At 44.8% G+C, this 23,896-nt stretch overlaps 1 protein-coding gene across 2 annotated transcripts in view; it reads left to right on the forward strand.

The window, feature by feature from the left end:
* The first annotated feature begins 225 nt into the window (after window positions 1-225).
* The window catches only part of LOC120913886 (collagen alpha-1(I) chain-like), a 342,467-nt gene continuing 318,796 nt past the window's right edge, over window positions 226-23,896 (forward strand). For both annotated transcript variants that reach the window (XR_005743585.1, XM_040324213.1), the window contains exon 1: window positions 226-730. Coding sequence is in view for 1 of the 2 variants with exons in the window: in XM_040324213.1 (XP_040180147.1) it covers window positions 532-730 (199 nt within the window). In the remaining variant the exon portion in view is untranslated. The remainder of the gene's footprint in view (window positions 731-23,896) is intronic.

Below are 23,896 nucleotides of genomic sequence, written 5' to 3' on the forward strand. Positions count from 1 at the left end.
TAGACTAAGCATTTCAGACTGGCTGGAATAAAGCCAAGCTGACAGCAGAGGGTTAGTCCCTCTGTACAGGTACTCCCCCCACCTGTACATCCTTAGCATAGCCTTTAGGGAGGAAGGGGGGTCCTCCTCTGCATTAGTTGATAGGCTGAGCCCCTCACTGGGTGTGTCTTGAGCTGTGTAGCTAATTCTTCTGTGCAGTCTGTGTCTCCCAAGCAGTGCAGAGCTGCTCTTTGCTGAGTTTGGGGGTCTCAGAGAAGGATGAAGCAGTGTGCCTGCTGCTGACTCCCCCACAGCTCCATCTTCTGACTTTGCTCTCAGAGGGTCTGTAAAGCAGCTAAAGAACTTTTGTGGGGGATGCAGCTTTTGCTGAATGATCAGAAGCAGGAGAATTGTTTTCCTTTTGTGTGGTTGCACTGCAAGAAGTTTGCAACTGGACTTCAAACACTCAACCCCCAAATAGTTTAGGCAAGTTGTAAAGTTCTCACCTAGACAATCATCCAATTGATGGAGAGGCTGCAGAAGGTGCTGTGAATGGGTTGGCCAATACAAGAAGAAGACTCTGATCCTGCACAGACTGGATGCATTGTCACCCAAAACATGAGGACCCAGCAACGTTCTACCTCCTGGCTACACTGCCACCTGGGGGCGCTGTTCTTTGCCCTGGTGCTGGGCACTGCCGGAGCAATGGAGGCTGAAGACACCTGGGAGGCAGGTTCTGGGCACTTGGCAGGTAAGGACTTGCTGCGAACTAGTACAATCCATTGTCAGTCAATGGACAGATGATTGTGTGGGCTGACATGGGGGGGGGGGGGGGCATGGGAAAATATTTACTGCTCACTATAACCTTTTGCCACTGAGGATAATTCTCAAGGCAGCTGAGAGTTTAACTCATAATAAGCAGGACAGCCTGTGCCTGATTTCCAAGGACACTTCATGTTATGGAGGAATTTGTCCCTGGCTTTCAGGACTGACTATATGCACTGAGATTTTTATTTATTTTATTCTGTACGTTAAACTGAGCTTTTGACATTTATATTATCGTCTGGACATTACATTTTCTGATTGCATCGGCAGAATGTATTCATATTCCTGTGATAACTATATTATGTACAGGTAACAGAAGCAATGAGGACTGTAAAGGGTCCCTGCTGGCAACAGTATTCCCTAGTACTGTACAGACACTGAGCCATTCATCCCTGCACCACAGGAGCTTACACTCTAATGTCCCCACTAATATTTACATATAGCTCTGACATAGTCCACAAAGAAATATGGGCCAGATTCACATACAAATACGTTACGTTGCAGCGAAGTAACGTATCCCATTTACGTTACACCGCCGCAAGTTTACAGCGTAAGTGCCTGATTCACAAAGCACTTACCTGTAAACTTGCGGCGGTGTAGCGTAAATCCGCTCGGCACAAGCCCGCCTAATTCAAATGGGGCAGGCCCCATTTAAATTAGGCGCGTTCCCGCGCCGAACGTACTGCGCATGCTTCGTCCGTAAAATCACCCGACGTGCATTGCGCTAAATGACGTCGCAAGAATGTCATTGGTTTCGACGTTAACGTAAATGGCGTCCAGCGCCATTCACGGACGACTTACGCAAACGACGTGAAATTAAAATTTTCGGCCATACTTAACATTGGTTACACCACCTAGAGGGCATGCTTAGTTTTACGCGACGCATCTCTACGGAAACGACGTACATTTAGATCGACGGGCAAAGCGGACGTTAATGAATCGGCTTAACTAGTCATTTGCATATTCTACGCCGACCACAATGGAATCGCCACCTAGCGGCTGGCCTAGAATTGCAGCCTAAGATCCGACGGTGTAACACAGTTACACCTGTCGGATCTTAGGGCTACTTATGCGTAACTGATTCTATGAATCAGGCGCATAGATACGACAATCGTATCTCAGCGATACGACGGTGTATCAGGAGATACGCCGTCGTATCTCTTTTGTGAATCTGGCCCTATGTACCAGCTACGGCTTTCTCTACACCAATCTAATTGCAACAAATGTAATAGGTTGGACCCAAGACAACCATGCTAACCACCTGGCCACTCCTCAGTTCCTCCAGAAGGTGAATGGTACAGCGCCAGTAGGCAGCCATGTGTTTGCAAACATCAATAAGCAATTTGCCACTTGAAACAAGTTTATATGAAAACACAGGACGCTGTCAAGGCAACTACTCTGACCAATGAATCTCTTGGCAGCTCTATCATTGTAATCCCATTGATCTCAGCATGCTGCAAATGGGGTGAGTGCCAGCAAATGGTTAAATCTGTCAGTAAGAAAGAGATATGATCATCAGGGCAGCCCTGGGGTTAGGTGCCTTTATGTTGTGTCTCAGGATGTCTGCCCATGTCATACTCAAAGTCCAACCAATTCAAGCGTTCAAAGTAACAACCTGCAGAGTTTCGGAGGCACCAAGTGCCAACTATGAAGCCTGTAAGAAACAAAAACTAGTAAGTGTCAGCCAACCCTCTCACTACACAGGGAGATTAAAGCCAAAACCAAACATGTAATCAGAACTGGTAGCTGCATTAGTTTTCTTTTCTTAGGCTCCCCCCCCCCCCCCCTCTGTTTTCACTTGACGATCTGGCCAGTAGCACACCTCCTGTATTAGAGTGCCCCCCACTCCAGATAAGGGGCACAGGGGGCAAAGCAGACAGCAGTATTGTCAGTCTGGGGTAGGGGAGTTTTAAATGTTTTAGCAAATTCAAATACAATAACAAATTAAAGCCAGGCTTCAGCTCATACTTTTTATTTGGTTACAGCAAACAGTTATTTTCCTTTTGGGATAAAGGTTTTACACAAATAAATTACTAATAAAAGATGATCATTGAAAGCAACCCTGTCAGTGTTAAATTGTTTGTCTCATCTCTGTAAACTAATATATCTGGAAGAGAGCATCAGACGTACTGTCCAGATCATCAGGTGAAAATAAAGGAAAGAATGCCTTAAAAGAAAATGAATACAGCAATCACATCTAAGAATTGGTGAGCTGCAATATAATAAATGTCTGGTTTTGGGTTTAAAGCAATGGCGGCTTTAAACCCAGAGCCCCCCCTTTTTTGAAGCCTATTAGAGCCTCTGGCCCAGATTCTCGTAGATCGGCGTATCTTTGTGCGGGCGTAACGTATCCTATTTACGTTACGCCTCTGCAAGTTAGACGGGCAAGTGCAGTATTCTCAAAGCACTTGCTCCGTAAGTTGCGGCGGCGTAGCGTAAATAGGCCGGCGTAAGCCCGCCTAATTCAAATTTGGAAGATGTGGGCGTGTGTTATGTAAATGTTATGTGACCCCACGTAAATGACGCTTTTTACGAACTGCACATGCGCCGTCCGTGGACATATACCAGTGTGCATTGCTCCAAAGTACGCCGCAAGGACGTATTGCGCAGGTGACGTTCGGTTTCTTTCGGCAACCCGTGACGCTCCTTATGCGACGGGTGGAGGTCGTTTTTGTCATCACGTAAATCACCTGCTGGATAGGAACGCCCACTCCCGCAGGAGGCCCTACCCGGAAGTCGGGGAAGAAAATAGCTGTACGAGGTATGTACAGAAAAAAAAAAAAAAACGAACGGCATACTGTCAATGTAGAGAGTGAGCTGGATGTAATGTTAGAAAATAGTTTTTAGGGTGAACCCCCGCTTTAACATTCAATTACAAAATGACTTGGGTCGTAATTGTATACGCTATATTATTTTTTCTTTATTTGCATTTTTTTTCCCCCATGAAAGTGGAGTTACCCTGTAATCACCTAAAGTCCACTGACTTTATATACTGACCACATATATACTGCAGCAGGGCAGCTCTATTGCCCGAAACAACGTACCTGTACGTTGCATGCATGCATGCATGCATGCAATAGATACTGTGGGTGCAAGGAAGGGGAGCCAATGCGTGGGTTCGGTGGACCCACGGGGATCTGCCTATGTAAACAAGGCAGATCCCCGTTCTGACAGGGAAGTATACAGAGATCTTCTGTTTCTTGAAAACAGCAATCTCAGTGTTCTTCCTGACAGTTTTTCCCCCACACAGTTAGAAACACACTGAGGGAACACACTTAACCCTTTGATTAACCCCTTCCCTGCCAGTGTCATTTATACAGTGACAGTGCATTTTTTTACCACTGATCACTGTATTGGTGTCACTGATCCCCAAAAAGTGTCACTTAGGGTCATATTTGTTCACCCCAATTTCGCAGTTCTGCAAAAAATTGCTGATCGCCGCCATTACCAGTAAAAATAATAAAAAAATGAATCTATCCCATAGTTTATAGACGCTATAACTTTTGTGCAAACCAATCAATGTATGCTTATTGGGATTTTTTTTACAAAAAATATATGTATAAGAATACATATTGGCCTAAATTGATGAAGAAATTGTTTTTTTTTTTTTTTGGGGGGGGGGGGGGGGTATGTATTATAGCAGAAAGTAAAAAATATTGTTATTTTTTTCAAAAATGTCGGTCTTTGTTTATAGTGCAAAAAATAAAAGCTGCAGGGGTGATCAAATACCACCAAAAGAAAGATTTATTTGTGGGAATAAAAAGGACAACAATTTTATTTGGGTACCGAATCACACACCTATGCAATTGTCAGTTAAAGTAACGCAGTGCCATATCACCAAAAATGGGGGTAAATCCTTCCGGGGCTTAAGTGGGTAAATGTTGTATTCCCCAGCTCTTTATACTCTCAGTCCATTTGCTGCTCCATGGCATTGTACACCCCAGTAACACCCATCATTCTATAAGAACATACCTAAATAATAAGGTAAACACACAACCTTTATTAGGTTTAAATCAATTTTAATTATGAAATTAATTTCAAACACCAAACAGAACCACTGTTAACCATTAACAGACCAACATGCTTAGTCACTAAGACTTAAGACTCAACCTTATACCAACCAAATAACAGCGTACCAACCACTGCCTGCCCACAAAGTGGGCGTCTTTACCCCACATAAAGGTGGACTTCAATGAGGGAAAATAACAAAGGGGAGGGTGGGCGGGGGAGCAGGCCAAAATATCTGAAAAGGAAGGCTGAGGAGAATCCAGAGGTGAGTCCAGGTGACAGACCTGAGGTAAATACTGACTCCGCCCAGTGAAAGGGAAGGATATACAAGTAAAAGGTTAGAAAGATGTTTCCCGCCAAAAGGTTTGCCACCAATCCGGTGCTCAGCAGCTCAGGTAAATATTTCTAGCAACAGCGGGCAGCTTGTCACCTGAAACACAAAACAGGCCCTGACATTCTCCTATGACAAGAAGACAGCCTCTGTGTATGTATGTGTAACTGAAGTGCTGGATTTAAATCATCAATGGACCATCCATGACTGGAAAAAGTCAAACAAGTTCATATGAGGTTTAATTGCTCTGGTAGGGTGCCCCTATGAACAGGGGACCTCAAGTTTGGAAGCTACGTGTACAAAGTCCAAACTTTTTATGTTGGAGTTCCTTAAACAAAACAATATAAAACAGCCAATTCGTTTTGGGTGATTAAAAGTATTACCCGTCTTCTGTATAACTCTGGGAGGACTCAAGTGGCAGAATCACCACAATGACAATGAATTATTTCATGAAAAAATAACCAGGAGCAAAAACAGCAGTACCATCTTGTCAGAGCTTTTACAGATCTAAGTACTCTCCTCCATTTAACACAACCAGCAATTGACTGCTTAGGCACCCAGAACCGCATCGTGAAAACGAGAGAGTCGCATGTTCCTCTGTACCTGGAAGTACAGCTATGTCACTTCCCTACTGCAGGTGAATAGAATGGGAAGGGGACAAAGGTAAGTGAAGTTTATACTGGGGAGGGCAGAAATTCAGTGAATGTGTTGTTTTGCAAGTTTAAAGGATAAACTGACTCCAAATATCCTGCCCACCCCTCTGAAACCCACTGAACATAGTGGCTGCGATGTTCCATGCTGTTGGCACAGGGTTCGATACACCACAATTCACAGCCCCAAAGTGAGTTTCCATCATAATTCTCACAATGGCTAGTGGTCAGCATGAACACAGGGTGCTTCTTTTTTCTGGGACACCTTATCAGAAGAAGAATCCTCAGATGCACTCCTTATTGGTCAGTGCGGTCGCATGGCTGCACTGACCAACGAACCCTTGTCATTGTGGTCATTATGATGGGTACACAGTCCAGGACTGTATATTATGAAGTATGGACCACTACACCAGCAGCACAGCCAATATATGCAATGGGGTCTGGAGGGTTGGCAAGGGTATTTGGGATTAGTTTTCCCTTTCATTTTTTAAGAAAAGGTGAACTTACCAGGGTTTCACTTTAGGCCCCATTCATACTGCCAATGAGAGCTGTACACAAACGTGGCACCCGGGCACAGAAATCACACTCCTTTATACACAGTATAACCCTTCATGGCTGTGTCAATGAGGCCTATAAATTGTTAAAAGGAAATCTTTTGCACATTTTCACGCGGTTGCATTACTTCCTACATAGCATAAGCAGTTACCTGGCTTGACTTTGCTTTTTGTTCACTGTTGTCAGATTTGATCAAATCACAGATACAAGACTGAAAATGTAATACTCTCTTTTAACCTGTAGGGGGTTCTCCTGCCTATTGAGCCCACACCAAACCTCTTCAATAGCCTGGACACTTGCTACCAGAGGAAGCTCTTCCCATCAATTGCCTTTCATCTAGAAATAAAAGTGTGACTTAGCAAATGACTAGGCTGACACAATTAAACGAGTGTAGCGTGGGCTCTGAGCTCATTGACACAGTGTTTCCCAGAAACCCTTGCTGTTGGGCGGCTCAAAGCACTGGGATTAACAGTTGGAGAGTCTGGGAGAATTCTGGGACCTGTTAGAAATGTGGTTTCTTTTGTTATTGTAATGTTACATCTATAAACTAAACCATAACATGTTCTCTGGCGTCAAGCCACAGAAACGCTTATTCGATTTTCTTATTAATAGATTTGAGGTGAGATTAAGCCAAGGGATGATCTCACTTGCTCAGGTCAGGGGAGAGGCCATGTTATGCTGAGACAGGACAATGGAGAAATGAGGCTGTTCTCTTTTTTTCCTAATTCTTGGGTCAGTTTCAGACATTAGACAGGTTCCAGATTTGTTTGGTCGAACTTCGCCCATCCTGTCTCCCCCACCAATGCCCAAACTCTGGATTTTACCCAGGTGCTTTATCGTGATTTCTATGCACCGTTTCTTCATAGGGATCAGCAAACCCTACTTAGGGTATGCTGGTCCTTTTAGGAGTAAAAAAATACTACAATTAATTTTATTATTTTTGTACAGTTGTGGCAACATGTTGTGAAGTGCTTTACAAAATAAAGGCAGTAAGACAATTTAATAGAGGGTTAGGAGGTCCCTGATTGTCAGGGGAGGGCTGGCAGCCTTAGGCCTGGGGGGCAAGTCCAGTCAAGTGGCCCATTAACACCTTGCCGATCAGCCGCCGTCGTTATATGGCAGCAGGTTGGTTCCCCAGCGCCCACGGCGTGGAGCTGATGCGCGTGGCCAGCGGCTGCGATATCCACCGGTGACCCTATGGAACACTTAAACCCTTGATCGCCCCCTAGTGTTAACCTCTTCCCTGCCAGTGACATTTATACAAAAATCAGTGTGTATTTTTAGCTCTGATCGCTGTATAATGTTCACTGGTCTCAAAAAAGTGTCCAATCTGTCCACCCCAATGTCGCAGTCCTGCTAAAAAAAAAAAAAAAAAAAAAAATCGCTGATCACTGGCATTACTAGAAAAAAATTTAAATAATAAAAATTTCAAATCTATTCCCTATTTTGTAGATGCTATAACTTTTGCGCAAACCAATCAATACACGATTATTGCGTTTTTTTTTTTTTTTTTACCAAAAATATATATATCTTGGCCTAGACTGATGAAGAAATATATTTTTGGGGGGGGATATTTATTATAGCAAAAAGTTAAAAATATTGGTTGTTTATTTTCAAAATTTCTCTTTTTTGTTTATACCGCAAAAAAATAAAAACTGTGACCAAATACCACCAAAAGAGAGCGCCATTTGTGGGGAAAGAAGGACGTAAATTTTGTTTCGGTACAACATCAAACATCAATTGTCAGTTAAAGCGATGCAGTGCCGTATCGCAAAAAATGACCTGGTCAGTGCCCATCAATGCAGCCTCATCAGTGCAGCCTCACAACTGAAGCTTGATCAGTGCCGCCTCACCAGTGCAGCCTGATCACTGCCACCTCACCAGTGCAGACAGTACCCATCCATGCAGCCTCACCAGTGCAGACAGTGCCCATCAGTGCAGCCTCACCAGTGCAGACAGTGCCCATCAGTGCAGCCTCACCAGTGCAGAGAGTACCCAGGCATCAGTGCAGCCTGATCAGTGCTCATCAATGCAGCCTCACCAGTGCCTATCAATGCAGCCTGATTAGTGCACTTAAAGCGGAGGTTCACCCTTTAAAACATTTTTTGACATTACACAAAGTCGCGCCATCCTACCGACACAATGCCGGTGTTTTTTTTTTTTTTCTCAGCACATACCTCTTAATCCCGATTTTCACCTCACGGCGAGCCCGCGGGAGTGGGCGTTCCCATGCACTGCCTGTGATTGACAGGCTTCCGAACGCGTCACAGGTTGCAGACAGAACCCAAACGTCAGTGCGCAGGCGCCGTATAGAGCCGCACCGACGTTCGGGTTTTTTCGGCAACCTGTGACGCGCAGTATGCGCCGTTTGGAAGCCTGTCAATCACAGGCAGTGCTTGGGAACGCCCACTCCCACGGGATCGCCGTGAGGTCAAAATCGGGATTAAAGCGGTGGTTCACCCTCAGTGACACGATTTTACCATCGAGACAGGCATTGTAGCGCGAGCTACAGTATGCCTGTCCCGATTTTTTTACCCCCGTACTCACTGTGTACTCGTACATTATAGATTTCGGCTCCCGCGGGGAATGGGCGTGCCTATGGAGAGGGAGGATGATTGACAGCCGGCCCTGGCACGTCACTCTCCCTGAAGACAGCCGGAGTAGGTCTCGGCTCTTCACGGCGCCTGCGCACAGGCTATGCGCAGGCGCCGTGAAGAGCCAAGCCGATTTCGGCTATTTCCGGAGAAGCGTGACGCGCCAGAGCCGGCCGTCAATCATCCTCCGTCTCCATAGGCACGCCCATTCCCCGAGGGGAGTCGGTATCTTCGATGTACGAGTACACGGTGAGTACGGGGATAAAAAAATCGGGACAGGCATACTGTAGCTCGCGCTACAATGCCTGATTTTATGGTAGAAGAAAAAAATATTATTTTTTTGGGGTTTATAGGGTGAACTCCCGCTTTAAGAGGTATGTGCTGAGAAAAAAAAAAACACACTGGCATTGTGTCGGTAGGATGGCGCGACTTTGTGTAATGTCAAAAAATGTTTTAAAGGGTGAACCTCTGCTTTCATGCAGCCTCATCAGTGCAGAAAGTGTCCATCAGTGCAGCCTCACCAGTGCCCAGCTCCTATGCGATGCATACTACTGAAGGGGATACAGACTATACAGTAATAATGTTTTGACAGAGGCAGGTCATCACATCTTACCTTTGCAGCTTTGCAGCCTTTCAGTCTCAGTCTCTCTCTCATGTCTCCCTGCAGCCAGCCCCAGCCCGCTCGTACCGTGTCCCTCCCCTGACGTGCCACATGAGTCAGGTCATGTCACATGACCTGCCTGCCTGGTTGCCTCTGAGACTCCTGGGAGGTGGGAGTTGTAGTTTGCTGTGCTGATAACTTCCTTAACTTCAGCGCGGCCAAACTACAACTCCCACAATGCAGCACAGTCTGTGCAACAGACAGCCAGTCAATCAGCGGCCGCGGCGGCCGAACTACAAACTACAACTCCCACGATGCAGTGCAGCAGCCAGCCAATCGGCGGCCGCCGTGGCCGAGTTATAGTGAAAAAATAAAAATACATTACAGACAGCCAGCGCCGCGGCCTTTTTTAAAGCTAATGTAAGCGGCCCGGGGGGAAATCTCCACTTTTCCACCTGGGCCAGTCCGCCCCTGCTGATTGTGAGAGCTTACAATCTAAAATTAATTTTACTTAGAAAGTCTGTATCTCTTGTATCAGCCACATGGCGGGCATGCCACATGTCTGGTTACTGTGCCATTGGGCTGGTCACTCATGCCATGATGGAAGACCCTGGGATGGTAATATCACAGACTGGTCTGCCCCAAATTTTGGGAGATGCTTTTGCACTTTGGTTGGTTTCCAAAGCCGGTATGTGATGCTGGAAGGCAGCAAAGCCTTTGTCTTGAGGCCATTCGGCTGCTCAAATAAAGTGGACATGTCATTCAAAATCACACTTCACTGGAGTATTTAGAGCATGTTAGCATCTTCAAATAACACTATTACTTTGAATAAGGGCCTCGTTTTATGTGAATATAAAACTTATTTTCCGGAAGCATACTTATACAGTTAAACTTTGGATTGCGAGCATAATTCGTTCCGGAAGCATGCCTGTAATCCAAAGCACTTGTATATCAAAGCAAATTTTCCCATAAGAAATAATGGAAGCTCAAATGATTCGTTCCACAACCATTGTCTTTCAGTTTATAGTCCATATAAAAAGAGTATAGCAATGTGATAAGTTGTGTAACCATAAGGCCCCGTACAGACGACTGAACATGTCTGCTGAAACTGGTCCGCGGACCAGTTTCAGACGACATCGTCATCGTCGCGGCGACGGCGCGGACATGTCACCGCGCTGTCTGTCCGCGCGGATTGCCTCTCATTTCTGTCTGATGGTGTGTACAACCATCAGACAGAAATCTCCGACCGGACATGTCCGTTGAAAACGGTCCGGCGGACCGTTTTCAGCGGACTGTCCGGTCATGTGTACAAGGCCTAAGATGTTCATCCACAAATGGAAGCCTCCACAAGGGGATTGAAAGCAAAATCTAGCAGGAGCTACAGAGTATAAAAGAGAAGAGAGGCACTTCTAAGTGGAGCAATATGTTTACATTTAATGAAGGTTCAACATTTAGCAACTCACATGGTTGATGATTAAAAGAGGCACATCTAAGTATGCAGGCATCCGGGGTAAAGCGATCCACATAGACCGTCCTCCGCACCGTCAGCTCTCACCGCTGTCAGTCTGCAATCGTGACCGGGAAGACTACCCTGCAGTAGAGTGATCTGAAAGCGAGGCTTGAACCGCTTGTGGAAGGGACGACATCAATGGCAGTGCGGAAGATGATCTATGTGGACAGCTTTACCCCGGATGCCTGCATACTTAGATGTGCCGTTTTAATCATCAACCATGTGAGTTTCTAATGGTTGTACCTTCATTAAATGTAACCATATTGCTACACTTAGGAGGTTCCTCTCTTCTCTTTTAGAGTCAATTGTGACGTAACATGACACTACTTATATATGAAGACATCACTTGTATATCAAGTCAAATATTTTTTTTTAAATTAGCTTGTCTTGCAAAACGCTCTCAAACCAAGTTACTCTGAAACCAAGGTTTTACTGTATGACCTAAAGTTTCAGCAAGAACACGTTGTCTCAGCTCAGGCTGTCAACGGTATTTCACATCATTAGAGACTGCCGAGAGTCTTGTTTTTAATCACACAGTCCCTCTGGTTTAGACCTGTGTTGATGTTAGCCGGATCACAATGTACAGCCATGAAACATACAAATTAAACATTATGAACTCTCAAAAGCAAGTAAGCCCCCATTCACACTTGTTTTTTTAGCTTGTTTCCTTATGCCTGACTACACCTGACTATTCTCAACATGCGGGAATACCATTCTTTTCAATTGTAGCTGCTCACATTTGTACCCTCAGTTGCACTACGCCTACACTCAAAAAAAACACAAGCTTTTCTTTTTTTAGGGTACTCGCATTTTTGCCCCCATGGATTATCGTGGGTGCGTCTGTAAACTTTTGACACATGGGTTTGTGTGTTTCTGCACCTAAAAAACACATCTCCTCCTCCAGAACTGCTCCTTCCCCTCATACAGCTCAGGAAATAAAGTGCCTGTGAAGCTTAATTAATACATGTGCAAAAACACTTGCACAACACTAAAGTCTCGTACACACGATCAGATTTTCGGACGACCAATTTTGTACGCTAGTCTCACGTCGAAAGTGAAGACCATAGAAAAATTCTTGTATGACAGAATACAACTGCAAAAATTATGTCATGTGTTGAATCGATTTGTTTGTATACTTTTGTTTCTGAGCATGCGTAGTCTTGCTCTTACGATTTTTTTAGTACGAAAACCGTACTAATTACATGAATCGGACATTGAGTTCACGTATGACAAAAAAATTGTAGTCTGCACATCCAGCTTTTAAAAAAACTAAAAACCGGAATCGGCTGTTGAAAGCACCATACTAATTATCTGAAAATCGTCAGATCGTTCGCCAGACGAAAAGATTTTCGTATCGTGTGTACGGGCCTTAAGAAAATTATCGTAAAACACCCCAAAATATAAAAGCTTTAAAGTCACTAGGAATACTTTTTGCCTATGCTCTGCTCATGTATAAATGTGGCTTACTTGCTTTGTAAATATCATACAACTAAAGGTTACCAGGTACAAGCTGCGGTTGTGGGTCATGATAGGCGGGCAATTGCTATATAGAAATTTGAAAAAAACAATAATGGTATGGCCTATAAACCACTGTAATGGTGGCCATACAACCTTCAGTAAACAATTTACTTTGCCAATAGATTTTCTGATATAAATAATCGATCTAAAGTCAACAACCCATTTGATCGATATGTCACACATGGGAAAGTCTATTTCGTTTGATCAGCTCATCCTTACTCGCCGCCTCCTAGATTTCCAAGTCTTTCTGTGACGCACATTGGGCTGATTTCAGGTTATCATTTCCCATAAGACCACTGTACTTCAAAATTACAGTGACATATGTAGGATGACCCAACCCTCAACTACCCTCTGGGGCGGGCCCTCCCATAAAGAGGTACTAAGACCCCTTGCTTACATGCTCACTTATAATTAGAAAACATGCAAACTGCCCACATGGATAATTTTTGACGATTTATGTTACATTGATCAAATTCCATTGGTTATGGATATGCCCCCCATCTTGTCGATTGGAGAGTGAAGGATCAGCCTCACACTAATGTTCACAGCAATGGCCTGACATCACTGTGCAAAGCAATAGAGCCCTGGTAGAATCAGAGTGCTCTGACCCTCTCTCTCCCAGTCTGAGAGCTGCTGTACAGTAGGGTGCCCATGTGTCCCGGGCACCCCCATTGCGGGACAATACAGCGTCCTGGGCCGGATAAAAACTGATGCAGGCAGCCGTTTGCGATTTTCCACCGTCATCCGGCCGGGCCAGTCCAGTAGTGTAGCGTGGGGGTGGGCAGCTAGTGCTCTTTCCCCTGCGAGTAAGCTCATTCCAAACCTGTCCTCTGCCTCTGTGCTGCTGTGAACAGAGGATCACAGGAAGCCAATTTGAAAACAGATGCATGCATTTACACTTGTATTTAAAAATAATATATCAAGCATTATTTTTCTTGCATGCATAACTGGACTGAATAGTATTTTTTCTATACAGTATGCTCCCAAAGTTTAGCTTTAGAACGTTTCCAAAGCCGGCCCTTCCAGTTCCAGTAAGCAGTTCTGTTTTGTGTTCCACGATATTTTTCAAAAGGTAGACAGCGTGAATATTTTCCTGTTACTGCAGACACTGCTGTGCTGGACAAGGAAAGAGAAAGACAGCCAATTTGTGTGTGGAGACCATAAAATATGAATCCATGAGTCCTGATTTTGTTACAGCCTGACAGCTGCTCTTGGTCAGATCCCAAGCACCAACTTTTTCTCCTTCTACCTGCTGACACGCTCTTGGAAACGGTCGCGGCTTGTGAGAACCTTTACACGGTTCCCAAGCAACCCAGCCTCACTGTCTCATAATTCAGGGCCCCCCGTCACAGCAACGTGGTCTCCTGGGTCCATGGACTTACATGTCATTTGTTTTTCTTTGATTGCAAACCCAAACACTCTCTGCTTACCTAAACTGGCCGCTCTGGGCATCGGCCCAAATCTCGGCAGCTTGGTGCTAAATATATATGTCTATGGGGGAATAGACTTAACCCCTTTAAGGCCTGCACCAGCTAAACATAAACATTCATCAGTTGACACGGTTTCTCTACCTTGGTGGTTTAAAAATTTCATCTTGGCGTTCGGCTTGTTCTCCTGGCTGCTATACTGGCTAAAACCCTATGGCTGCTGTAAAAGCTGCCTCCTTCCCTGATTCCAAAGACCATACTGTGGCAAGGCTGGGATTCCCACCCAGGAGAACTTTAAAAAGTCTGCTGAATCTGGTGGCTGTGGGTGAATTTAACAAATTGTCATAGCATAGCTGTTGTGTTTTATCGAGATACTTAGAAGTGGTTTTATCATACCTCCCAACTTTTTGAGATCGGAATGAGGGACACCTATTAGCAAATGTATGTAGGCATAGGACATGAGGAGAAAAGAGGGACATTGTCGCAAATCAGGGACAGTTGGGAGCTACGGTTTAATTCTTTAAATCTAGTTTTGGCAGACAGATGTTTCACCAAGAATCAGGGGCATCTACTCACTTTTTCTAGAACAACGAACCAATATTTTCTGAAATTGCACTATGGATTAAAGTGTTACACAACAATTGTTCTTATCTTGTCTCCTATCTTGTCCCATCCGCTTCCAGTTTTTTTTGCCAAAGCTTAATTGAACAAGCTGAGGTTAGAAGCTAATTGGTTTCTATGCAGAAGTGAGCCTGATTTTGCACTCTCCAGCTTTAGTAAATAAACCCAAGAGTTTCTTTAGTTAATTGGAATATGCCTGAGCGATGACTGGTACTTCAAACACTATGCACACCGGAATATTGGGACATATTTAATAGGGTTGTCCCGATACCACTTTTTTAGGACTGAGTACAAGTACCGATACTTTTTTTCAAGTAGTCGCCGATACCGAATACCGATACTTTTTTTAAAATGTGTCCCCAAATGCAGCGATGTCCCCCCACAGATGCAGCCATGTATCCCCCCATCCAGCCATTGTCTCCCCCCATCCAGCCATTGTCTCCCCCTCATCCAGCCATTGTCTCCCCCCCATCCAGCCATTGTCTCCCCCCCATCCAGCCATTGTCTCCCCCCATCCAGCCATTGTCTCCCCCCATCCAGCCATTGTCTCCCCCCATGCAGCCATTGTCTCCAGCCATTGTCTCCCCCCATGCAGCAATGTATCCCCCCATCCAGCCATTGTCACCCCCCATCCAGCAATGTATCCCCCCATCCAGCCATTGTCTCCCCCCATCCAGCCATTGTCACCCCCCATCCAGCCATTGTCTCCCCCCATGCAGCCATTGTCACCCCCCATGCAGCCATTGTCACCCCCCATGCAGCCATTGTCTCCCCCCATCCAGCCATTGTCACCCCCCATGCAGCCATTGTCACCCCCCATGCAGCCATTGTCACCCCCCATGCAGCAATGTATCCCCCCATCCAGCCATTGTCACCCCCCATCCAGCAATGTATCCCCCCATGCAGCCATTGTCACCCCCATGCAGCCATTGTCACCCCCCATGCAGCCATTGTCACCCCCCATGCAGCAATGTATCCCCCCATCCAGCCATTGTCACCCCCCATCCAGCAATGTATCCCCCCATGCAGCCATTGTCACCCCCCATGCAGCCATTGTCACCCCCCATGCAGCCATTGTCACCCCCCATGCAGCAATGTATCCCCCCATCCAGCCATTGTCACCCCCCATCCAGCAATGTATCCCCCCATGCAGCCATTGTCACCCCCCATGCAGCCATTGTCACTCCCCATGCAGCAATGTATCCCCCCCATCCAGCCATTGTCACCCCCCATCCAGCAATGTTTCCCCCCATGCATCCATTGTCACCCCCCATGCAGCCATTGTCACCCCCCATGCAGCCATTGTCACCCCCCATGCAGCCATGTCTCCCCCCCATCCAGCCATGTGTGTCTCCCCCCATCCAGCCATGTGTGTCTCCCCCCATCCAGCCATGTGTGTCTCCCCCCATCCAGCCATGTGTGTCTCCCCCCATCCAGCCATGTGTGTCTCCCCCCATCCAGCCATGTGTGTCTCCCCCCATATCCAGCCATGTGTGTCTCCCCCCATCCAGCCATGTGTCCCCCCCATATGCAGCCATGTGTGTCTCCCCCCATCCAGCCGTGTGTCTCCCCCCATCCAGCCGTGTGTCCCCCCCATATGCAGCCATGTGTGTCTCCCCCCATCCAGCCATGTGTCCCCCCCCATATGCAGCCATGGCCCGCTTACCTGCTACCGCCGACTGTGTAAAGTACTACGGCCGGCCAGGAACATTACAGCTTTGAATAGCTTTGTAATGATTGGCGCCACGCTGCGTGTATAGACACTCCCCCTCGCTCGGGATTGGACAGTTTACCCGAGCAAGGGGGAGTGTCTATGCGTGGCGCAAATCATTACAGCTATTCAAAGCTGTAATGTTCCCGCCCGTATTACACAGTCAGCGGCGTAACGGCGGCGGATCGCAGCGGCGAATTGCGGCTCCGGTGGCGGCGGCGGCGCGGCGCGGGGGGGGGGGGGGTTAAGTATTCTTTTTGTGTATCGGGGCGGGGTATCGGCGTCTGACTACCGCCGAAAAAACTCGGAATCGGTCCCGATACCGATACTAGTATCGGTATCGGGACAACCCTAATATTTAAAATATGGACGTATTTCAGTACCCTGGAGCCTAGGGTTGCCACCTCATCCCTTTAAAACAGAACACATATTAATTACACAGGTTCTGTTGCTAATTAAGGTGGTAATTAGACTCATTTGGTGCCTTACCTGCATTAAATTAGACTCAGAACCTGTGTAATTCATATGTGTTCTGTTTTAAAGGGATGAGGTGGCAACCCTACTGGAGCCCCAAGTGTTGCCAGCAGCCACCTATACAAATTAAATATAGGATAGGTCTGCATGGCTATATATGTTCGAATACTTGGATCCAGATTGTCTTAAGCCCCATACACACGATTGGAATTTCTGATGGAAAATATCTGACTGACTTTTTCCATCGGAAATTCAGACCGTGTGTATGCCCCATCAGAGTAATTCCATCGGAAATCCCAATGTTTAGATAGAGAACATGTTCTCTTTTACTCCAATGGAATTACATCGGCATTCTGATGTGATTTTGGTCGGACAAAGGTCCAATCGTGTGTACAGGGCTTAAGTCAAGAGGTATACATTCGTACATGTGTGCGTTTTTATGCTTGGAACTATGTATGTCGGTGTACAGTCATATGCTGTACTTCATGTTTACAGGCGGCTGTACACAGCACAAAACCTGGGGCTCCCGGTTTTTAAAATATAGCAGTGTTTTAACTTATATGCCCTAATACACCCACATTTTACTTTATTTGCCCCAATACACCCAAAATACACCCATATTTTACATTATATGCCCCATAAGGCCCAAAACACGCATGTATTTTACATTATATGAACAAATACACCCAAAATACACCTTTATTTTATATTATATGCCCCAATTCTTCCGAAATATCACTATATGTTACATTATATGCCACAGCACACCTGTTTTTCTTTATGTTTTGAAATATTCTATTTAAATCATGAAAAGTCAGATCCAGGATACTACAACCATGGTATACAGACAACAGTGCATCCAATTGGAAAGTATACATCATGTCTAACACACCCGTAATTTACCTTATATGCCCTAATTCACCCAAAATATGCCTGTATTTTACGCTCTGTGCTCCAATGTGCCTAAAATACAGATGTTTTATTCTATATATCCCAGTATGCCCCTGTGCATAAGCCCTTAAAAACCCTCAAATATCGCGCTATCTAGAAAAACCCACTAAATTAACCCTTCTTGTCCAAGTAGTGGAACAGATGTTGGCGTGCGGACATGTTTGGTCAGCCTATGACCCCCTACAGAAAAATGCCAGTTCCCTGGCTGGCTCTGGTTTCTGACATGAAGCCATAGCGAGGGCTGAGGGGGGGGGGGGGGGATCACTAGAGATTGTGCATTACTATTAAAATCCTTTGGCAGACAAAGAAGTTTCTATAGAAGAGTTTTGCTTCTGCATTTAGCTCCTTGGCCGGACTTGCCCTTGTCTTTGGTACTGACTGTGTATTCCTCTTATTGTGCCAAGACTTTCCCTTTGTGTCCTGACCATGAGAAGGCGAGGCTGGAGAACACAATGGCCCATGGTGGGTTGCATCAATCAGAAACATGTTTATTTGTGGAGCTTCCCCAGCCACAATGTGTCTCCGCTGGTAACATTACACGTGTTGGGATCATGTTCAATTTGTGAACGTTGTGTGTGCGGGTTTATTTATCCAGAACATGTGTGTTGTTTCAAACACTGCTGACTAGACATTGCTTGTTTAGCTTCCAGCAAAGACAGATTATATGGACGCTCACGCCTGGCTGTAATATTTACTTACACTATGGCGCGTGTTCTGTGATTGCACATCCTCACTTAAAGGGGCACACCTATTTATTCTGTATGTATGGACGCTGCACGGTACCACTTCTCTTGTTCTGTACACTGGGTGTAATTCATAATATGGGTATAGACTCAGCACTGTACCACTTCTCTTGTTCTATATGCAAGGTATAATTCTCAGTATCTGTTCTTATTTTGTATGCATGGAAGCTGCACAGTAGCACTTCTCTTGTCCTATATGCTGGATGCAATTCCCAGAATCTGTAATTATTCTGTATGTATGGACGTTGCACATTAGCAATTCTCTTCTCTTGTATGCTGGATGTAATTCTTAGTGTAGCGGCCTGCTACTTCCTAGCTGGCGCTGCTTTAAATTTAGAGGGTAGTCTGAGAGTTAGTTGACTCAGACTGTATGATTTCTCACAAAATTTGGGCCTCTGTTCCAGCCATGGCTGTGCTGTGAGTGACCAGTATTGTTGTCTGGGGTGCTGTTACCATCCCAGACCAAGGGTGGCAGCAGTCAGTTTTGGGTGTTCCCCTTCGGCAGCTAATCAGAGGGAGTTGATTGTCCCGCTGTGCATGCTGGAAAGGAGTACTTAAGGGACAGATGTCACTAGTCTGGGGTCGTCGTGGATCCTGGGTCTGTCTTCCCACCACCCCCCGTGTGTCGTCCTCATGGCCGGGGGTGCGTGTTCAAGTGTTCCTGGCTCCGGGACCACATTGATCCGGGGTTGTGTTCTACTAAGTAGGCCCGGTAGTCAGACTGGGTCTACGCTCGCAGAGTGGTCCTGTGCTGTCCGTCCTGAGGGAGGAAGCCACTCAATGAAGAACCTGTCTTGGAGAACACAGAGCAAGAGGCTGGTATCTTGGGAGAGGCCTTGAAGTTCTCGAAGGACGCACCATTACTGAAAGGCTAAATGATAGTTGCCTGTCAGTTCTAAGTTGACAAGAAGTTATTCGGGAGAGATCCGGGTGCTTAATCCTGTGCTGAGAGGATTTTGGGCCGAATATACCTACATTTTTGGGAAGGTCTGTGGCAGAGACTTTACCAAGTTTCCGTGTGACATCCTGGCTGCTAGGTTAGTGAGAGAGGCCTATCCAGAAGCACAATACCCGCTCTGGCTAGAGTGGTGACGAAAGCTACTTTGCTGGAAGCAGGAGTGTTTCCGAACAGAAGTTATACACCTGAACCTATTACCCTTCCACCTCTTCAACTACTTATTTTATTCTTTTACCAAGTTTGGCAAATAAAGCAAAGAAAAAGAAGTCTAAAGTGTGGACATTGAACTTTTTCTCAACTCTTATCTGATACCCTAGACGGCGAGGAAATAGAGGTAACATGCCGCCCAAAACAAACCAGCAGCTCCTCGGGGGGTAGTGCTACATTAGTATTTGCTCTTGTTCTGTATGTATGGACTCTGCATAGTAGCAGTTCTCTTCTCCTGTATGCTGGATGTAATGCTCAGTATCTGTTTTTATTCTGTACAAATGGACTCTGCACAGTACTGATTCTCTTGTTCTGTATGCGGGTTATAATTAGGGATGAGCTTCGAGTTTGAGTCGAACTCAAGTTTGACTCGAACATTGCCTGTTCGCTGAACAGCGAACAATTTGGGGTGTTCGCGGCAAATTCGAAAAGCCGCAGGATACCCTGGAAAAGTCTATGGGAGAAATGGAAAGTGATAATTTTAAAGGCTTATATGCAAGTTATTGTCATACAAAGTGATTGGGGACCTGGGTACTGCCCCAGGGGACATGTATCAATGCAAAAAAAGTTTAAAAAAAAGAGCAGTGATTTTAATAATGCTTAAAGTGAAACAATATAAGTGAAATATTCCTTTAAATTTTGTACCTGGGGGGTGTATAGTATGCCTGTAAAGCAGCGCTTGTTTCCCGTGCTTAGAACTGTCCCTGCACAAAGCGTCATTTCTGAAGGATAAAAAGTCATTTAAAATCACTGCTCCCGAAAAAAATGCATTTTTTTTGCATTGATACATGTGCCCAGGGGCAAACACTTTTCGGGACAATAACTTGCATATTAGCCTTTAAAATGAGCACTTTAGATTTCAAACGTTCGAGTCCCATAGACTTTAATGGGGTTCTAAAGTTCAGATGAACTTTTGGTCTGTTTGCAGGTTCTGGTGTAAACCGAACAGGGGGGTGTTCGGCTCATCACTAGTTGTAATATTCAGTGTCTTTTATTACTCTCTATATATGAACTCTGCAGAGTACCACTTCTCTTGTTCCATATGCTGGGTGTTATTCAGTATCTATTTTTATTCTGTATTTATAGACTCTGCACAGTATCACTTCTCATGTGCTGAATGCTGGGTGTAATTCTTTGACTTTCCTGGATAGCATTGCCTGGCCTCTTTGCAGAGTTTCCTGGATAGCATTAGCGGTTCACAGATTGATTTTACTTGTCTAAATTTGCATTGGTTTGCCAGACAAAATACTTGACCTAATTATACAGCAGATTGGTGTTATCATTACCATCACACCCAGGAATTTTCCTAATGAAATGCTGATTTAATTTCCAATTTCCTCTATCCAGTGCCCGAACAGTGCCAGGGCCGCCTTATTTCATGGAGTTGGCATTAAAAGCGTAATGTATAGCACGTCTCCCTTCAAAACTGCATGTCGGGGTAATCCGTCTCCCCCGTAATGTGACAGGAAATGACTTTTTGTAGCAACAGGAAAAATTAGGAGGAACGTTAATGGGCACTATTTAATAACACAGCACACGTCATAGAACGGGGTAATCCTCATCATTATCGGCTTTGGAGCAGACACGTCTCATTTACAGTTTAATGGGATATTTTTAAAGCAATTAGCATGTTACACATTTCTGCCCAGATGCCAAATGGAACAGAGTTAATGGATTTGTATACATGCAAGTTGGTGTAATGCATTGAGCTCCTCCAAATTCAGCTCAATGTTCAACAATGGGCACCAGCCTTGTCTATTATTCTTGGCACCATTTACTGATAAAGGAAAGAAATAATACTCACAAAGAGTTGCTTTAAAGAGCATATACGATCACTCAAACACCAGCCTAAAAGAAGTTTTAGAACTTTGATGTTCGATAACCGGACCTAGATGACACTTTCACAAGACAAGAGTTTGCGTGTTTCAAAGGGTATACCCTCTTCTTCAGAGCTTCAGACTCTGTTGTCATATCTGAAGAGAGCAGCAAGGCCTAAAGTATAGACGGGTTTTGAAAGGTATACCCTCTTCTTCAGATCTTCAGGTTCTGTTGTCCAATCTGAAGAGAGCAGCAAGGCCTGAAGTATAGACGGCATCGAACTGAAGTGCAGAGTCAATAGCGCTTCCCGTCTTATGACTGCTTTATATATGGTCAGGGGCGGACTGACCATTGGGGCTCTCGGGCACTGCCCGAGGGCCCCATGCCACTAGGGGGCCCCATTAGGGTTGCCAGGCTCAATAAAACCAGGGAGAGTATGTAAAAATCTGTGTTTTTTTTACATCTGTCCCTGATATGTCCGAAACCCACATGTTTTTGATGTGAAAACCCGAGATTTTAGCTGCCCTGCCTCTGTTCTGCCTCCAAGGCATTTCTCTGTTCTGCCTAGTAACATGACAGAGATCTTCTGTTCCCTATCATGTCAGTGAGAAGATGCTAAGGGAACACACTTAACTCCTTGATCGCCCCCTAGTGTTTAACCCCATCCCTGCCAGTGACATTTATACAGTAATCAGTGGTTATTTTTAGCTCTGATCGCTAAATGTCAATAGTCCCAAAATAGTGTCAAAAGTATCCTATCTGTTCGCCGCAATGTCGTAGTCCCAAGAAACGCCATTACTAATAAAAAATAATAATAAAAAAGCCATAAATCTAAAACCCTATTTTGTAGATTCTATAACGTTTGTGCAAACAATCAATATACGCTTATTGCGATTTTTTTTTACCAAAACTGTAGAAGAATACATATCAGCCTAAACTGAGGAAGATTTTTTTTTTAATATATAATTTTGGGGGATATCTATTATAACAAAAAATATAGCTTGTTTTCAAAATTGTTGTTTTTTTTTTGTTTGTGCCACTTTGTGTTGGTCTATCACATAAAATCCCAATACATTTACGTTTTTGGTTGTAACATGACAAAATGTGGAAAATTTCAAGAGGTATTAATACATTTTCACGGCACTGTAGAATAATACAGACACACATAAATCTCAAGACAAAAGATCACTTTTTAAGAATGAACCTCTTTCATTCTTCATGCCTTTCTGCACACAAAAGAAAGACATAGAACTACTGCTTTGTCTGATCCAACCTTTAAGAAGAATTTCATTAAAATAGTTGAGAACTTTGTGGCAACCAGCAGCTGTTGACATAATAAACACCTTTGTCAGAAGTAGGGATGAGTTTGGGTTTGGTCTAACCTATATTTGTCTGAAACCGGAAGGACAATGTCAATGTTGGCCCAATCAGCTGTGGCTGGGGCATTGCCCACCCCACAGCTGTATGTACACAAAGGGCAGGGATGCTCATGACATCATTGATCTAATATGGGCAGGTGTCAATGTCATTGACCAAATATGGCCATGTGGCCACATTGGGTCAATTATATCACAACCATCACCGCCCTCTTATGTATGTGCAGCTGCAGGGTTGGGAATGCGTTGGTGGAAAGTGGGGAAAAAAATATTTCATGTCCACTTTAAGGCTGGGACCCAGAAGAATTTAGGATCCAGTTGAAGGTACTACCTGGTAAGATCTGGTAATGTGTATAATTTGGGCCCAGTAACAGGGTGGGGAAGCTGGAAAATTCAAGTCAGTAATCTCACGAACTAAGAAATATTTCAAATCAATGAAAACCAAAGTATTGGGGAGTAAGTAATAATTCCAAATATAACTTTGGTCATAGATGGGATCTGCCCATCCTTGAAGTAGTCACATACATAGGTGCCGGGACCTATCACATTCCTTGGCCAATGCTGACTGTGGTGTTACGTCTGGGTCCAACATTAATCTTTATTGGAAATTTCTATATGTGATATTGGGTACCTCTGACCACTCTCCAGGGAATCAGGAGAACCTCAATACTCAAACAATGCTAAAAACACAAAGCATTATTTTACTGGGCTGTTTATAGGCATGTTATGTCCACTAATCTCAGAGAAGGCTACTGATTTTGCAGCGGAGTGGATTTTTGGACCTTTGATCTGTGGTTCCTTTTATCTGATTTCTCTTCATTTCTGCCTATTTGACAGAACAGAAAGTGATAGAAATTTCATCAGTGGGGACACAGTCAGCATTTAAAACTAAACAGAAGTTGGTTCTGAGGGTTCAGTTTGCCCTACCCAACTCCTATCTATCCCTCTACCTCCAACTGCACCATGCTTTTTATAATGCAATTTAATCCACTCACTTTTGTGGAATCTGGTTTGGAAAGCATGCCGCAGGAGGACGCTT

Source organism: Rana temporaria, chromosome 9 (assembly GCF_905171775.1).
Source record: "Rana temporaria chromosome 9, aRanTem1.1, whole genome shotgun sequence".
Lineage (NCBI taxonomy): Eukaryota > Metazoa > Chordata > Amphibia > Anura > Ranidae > Rana > Rana temporaria.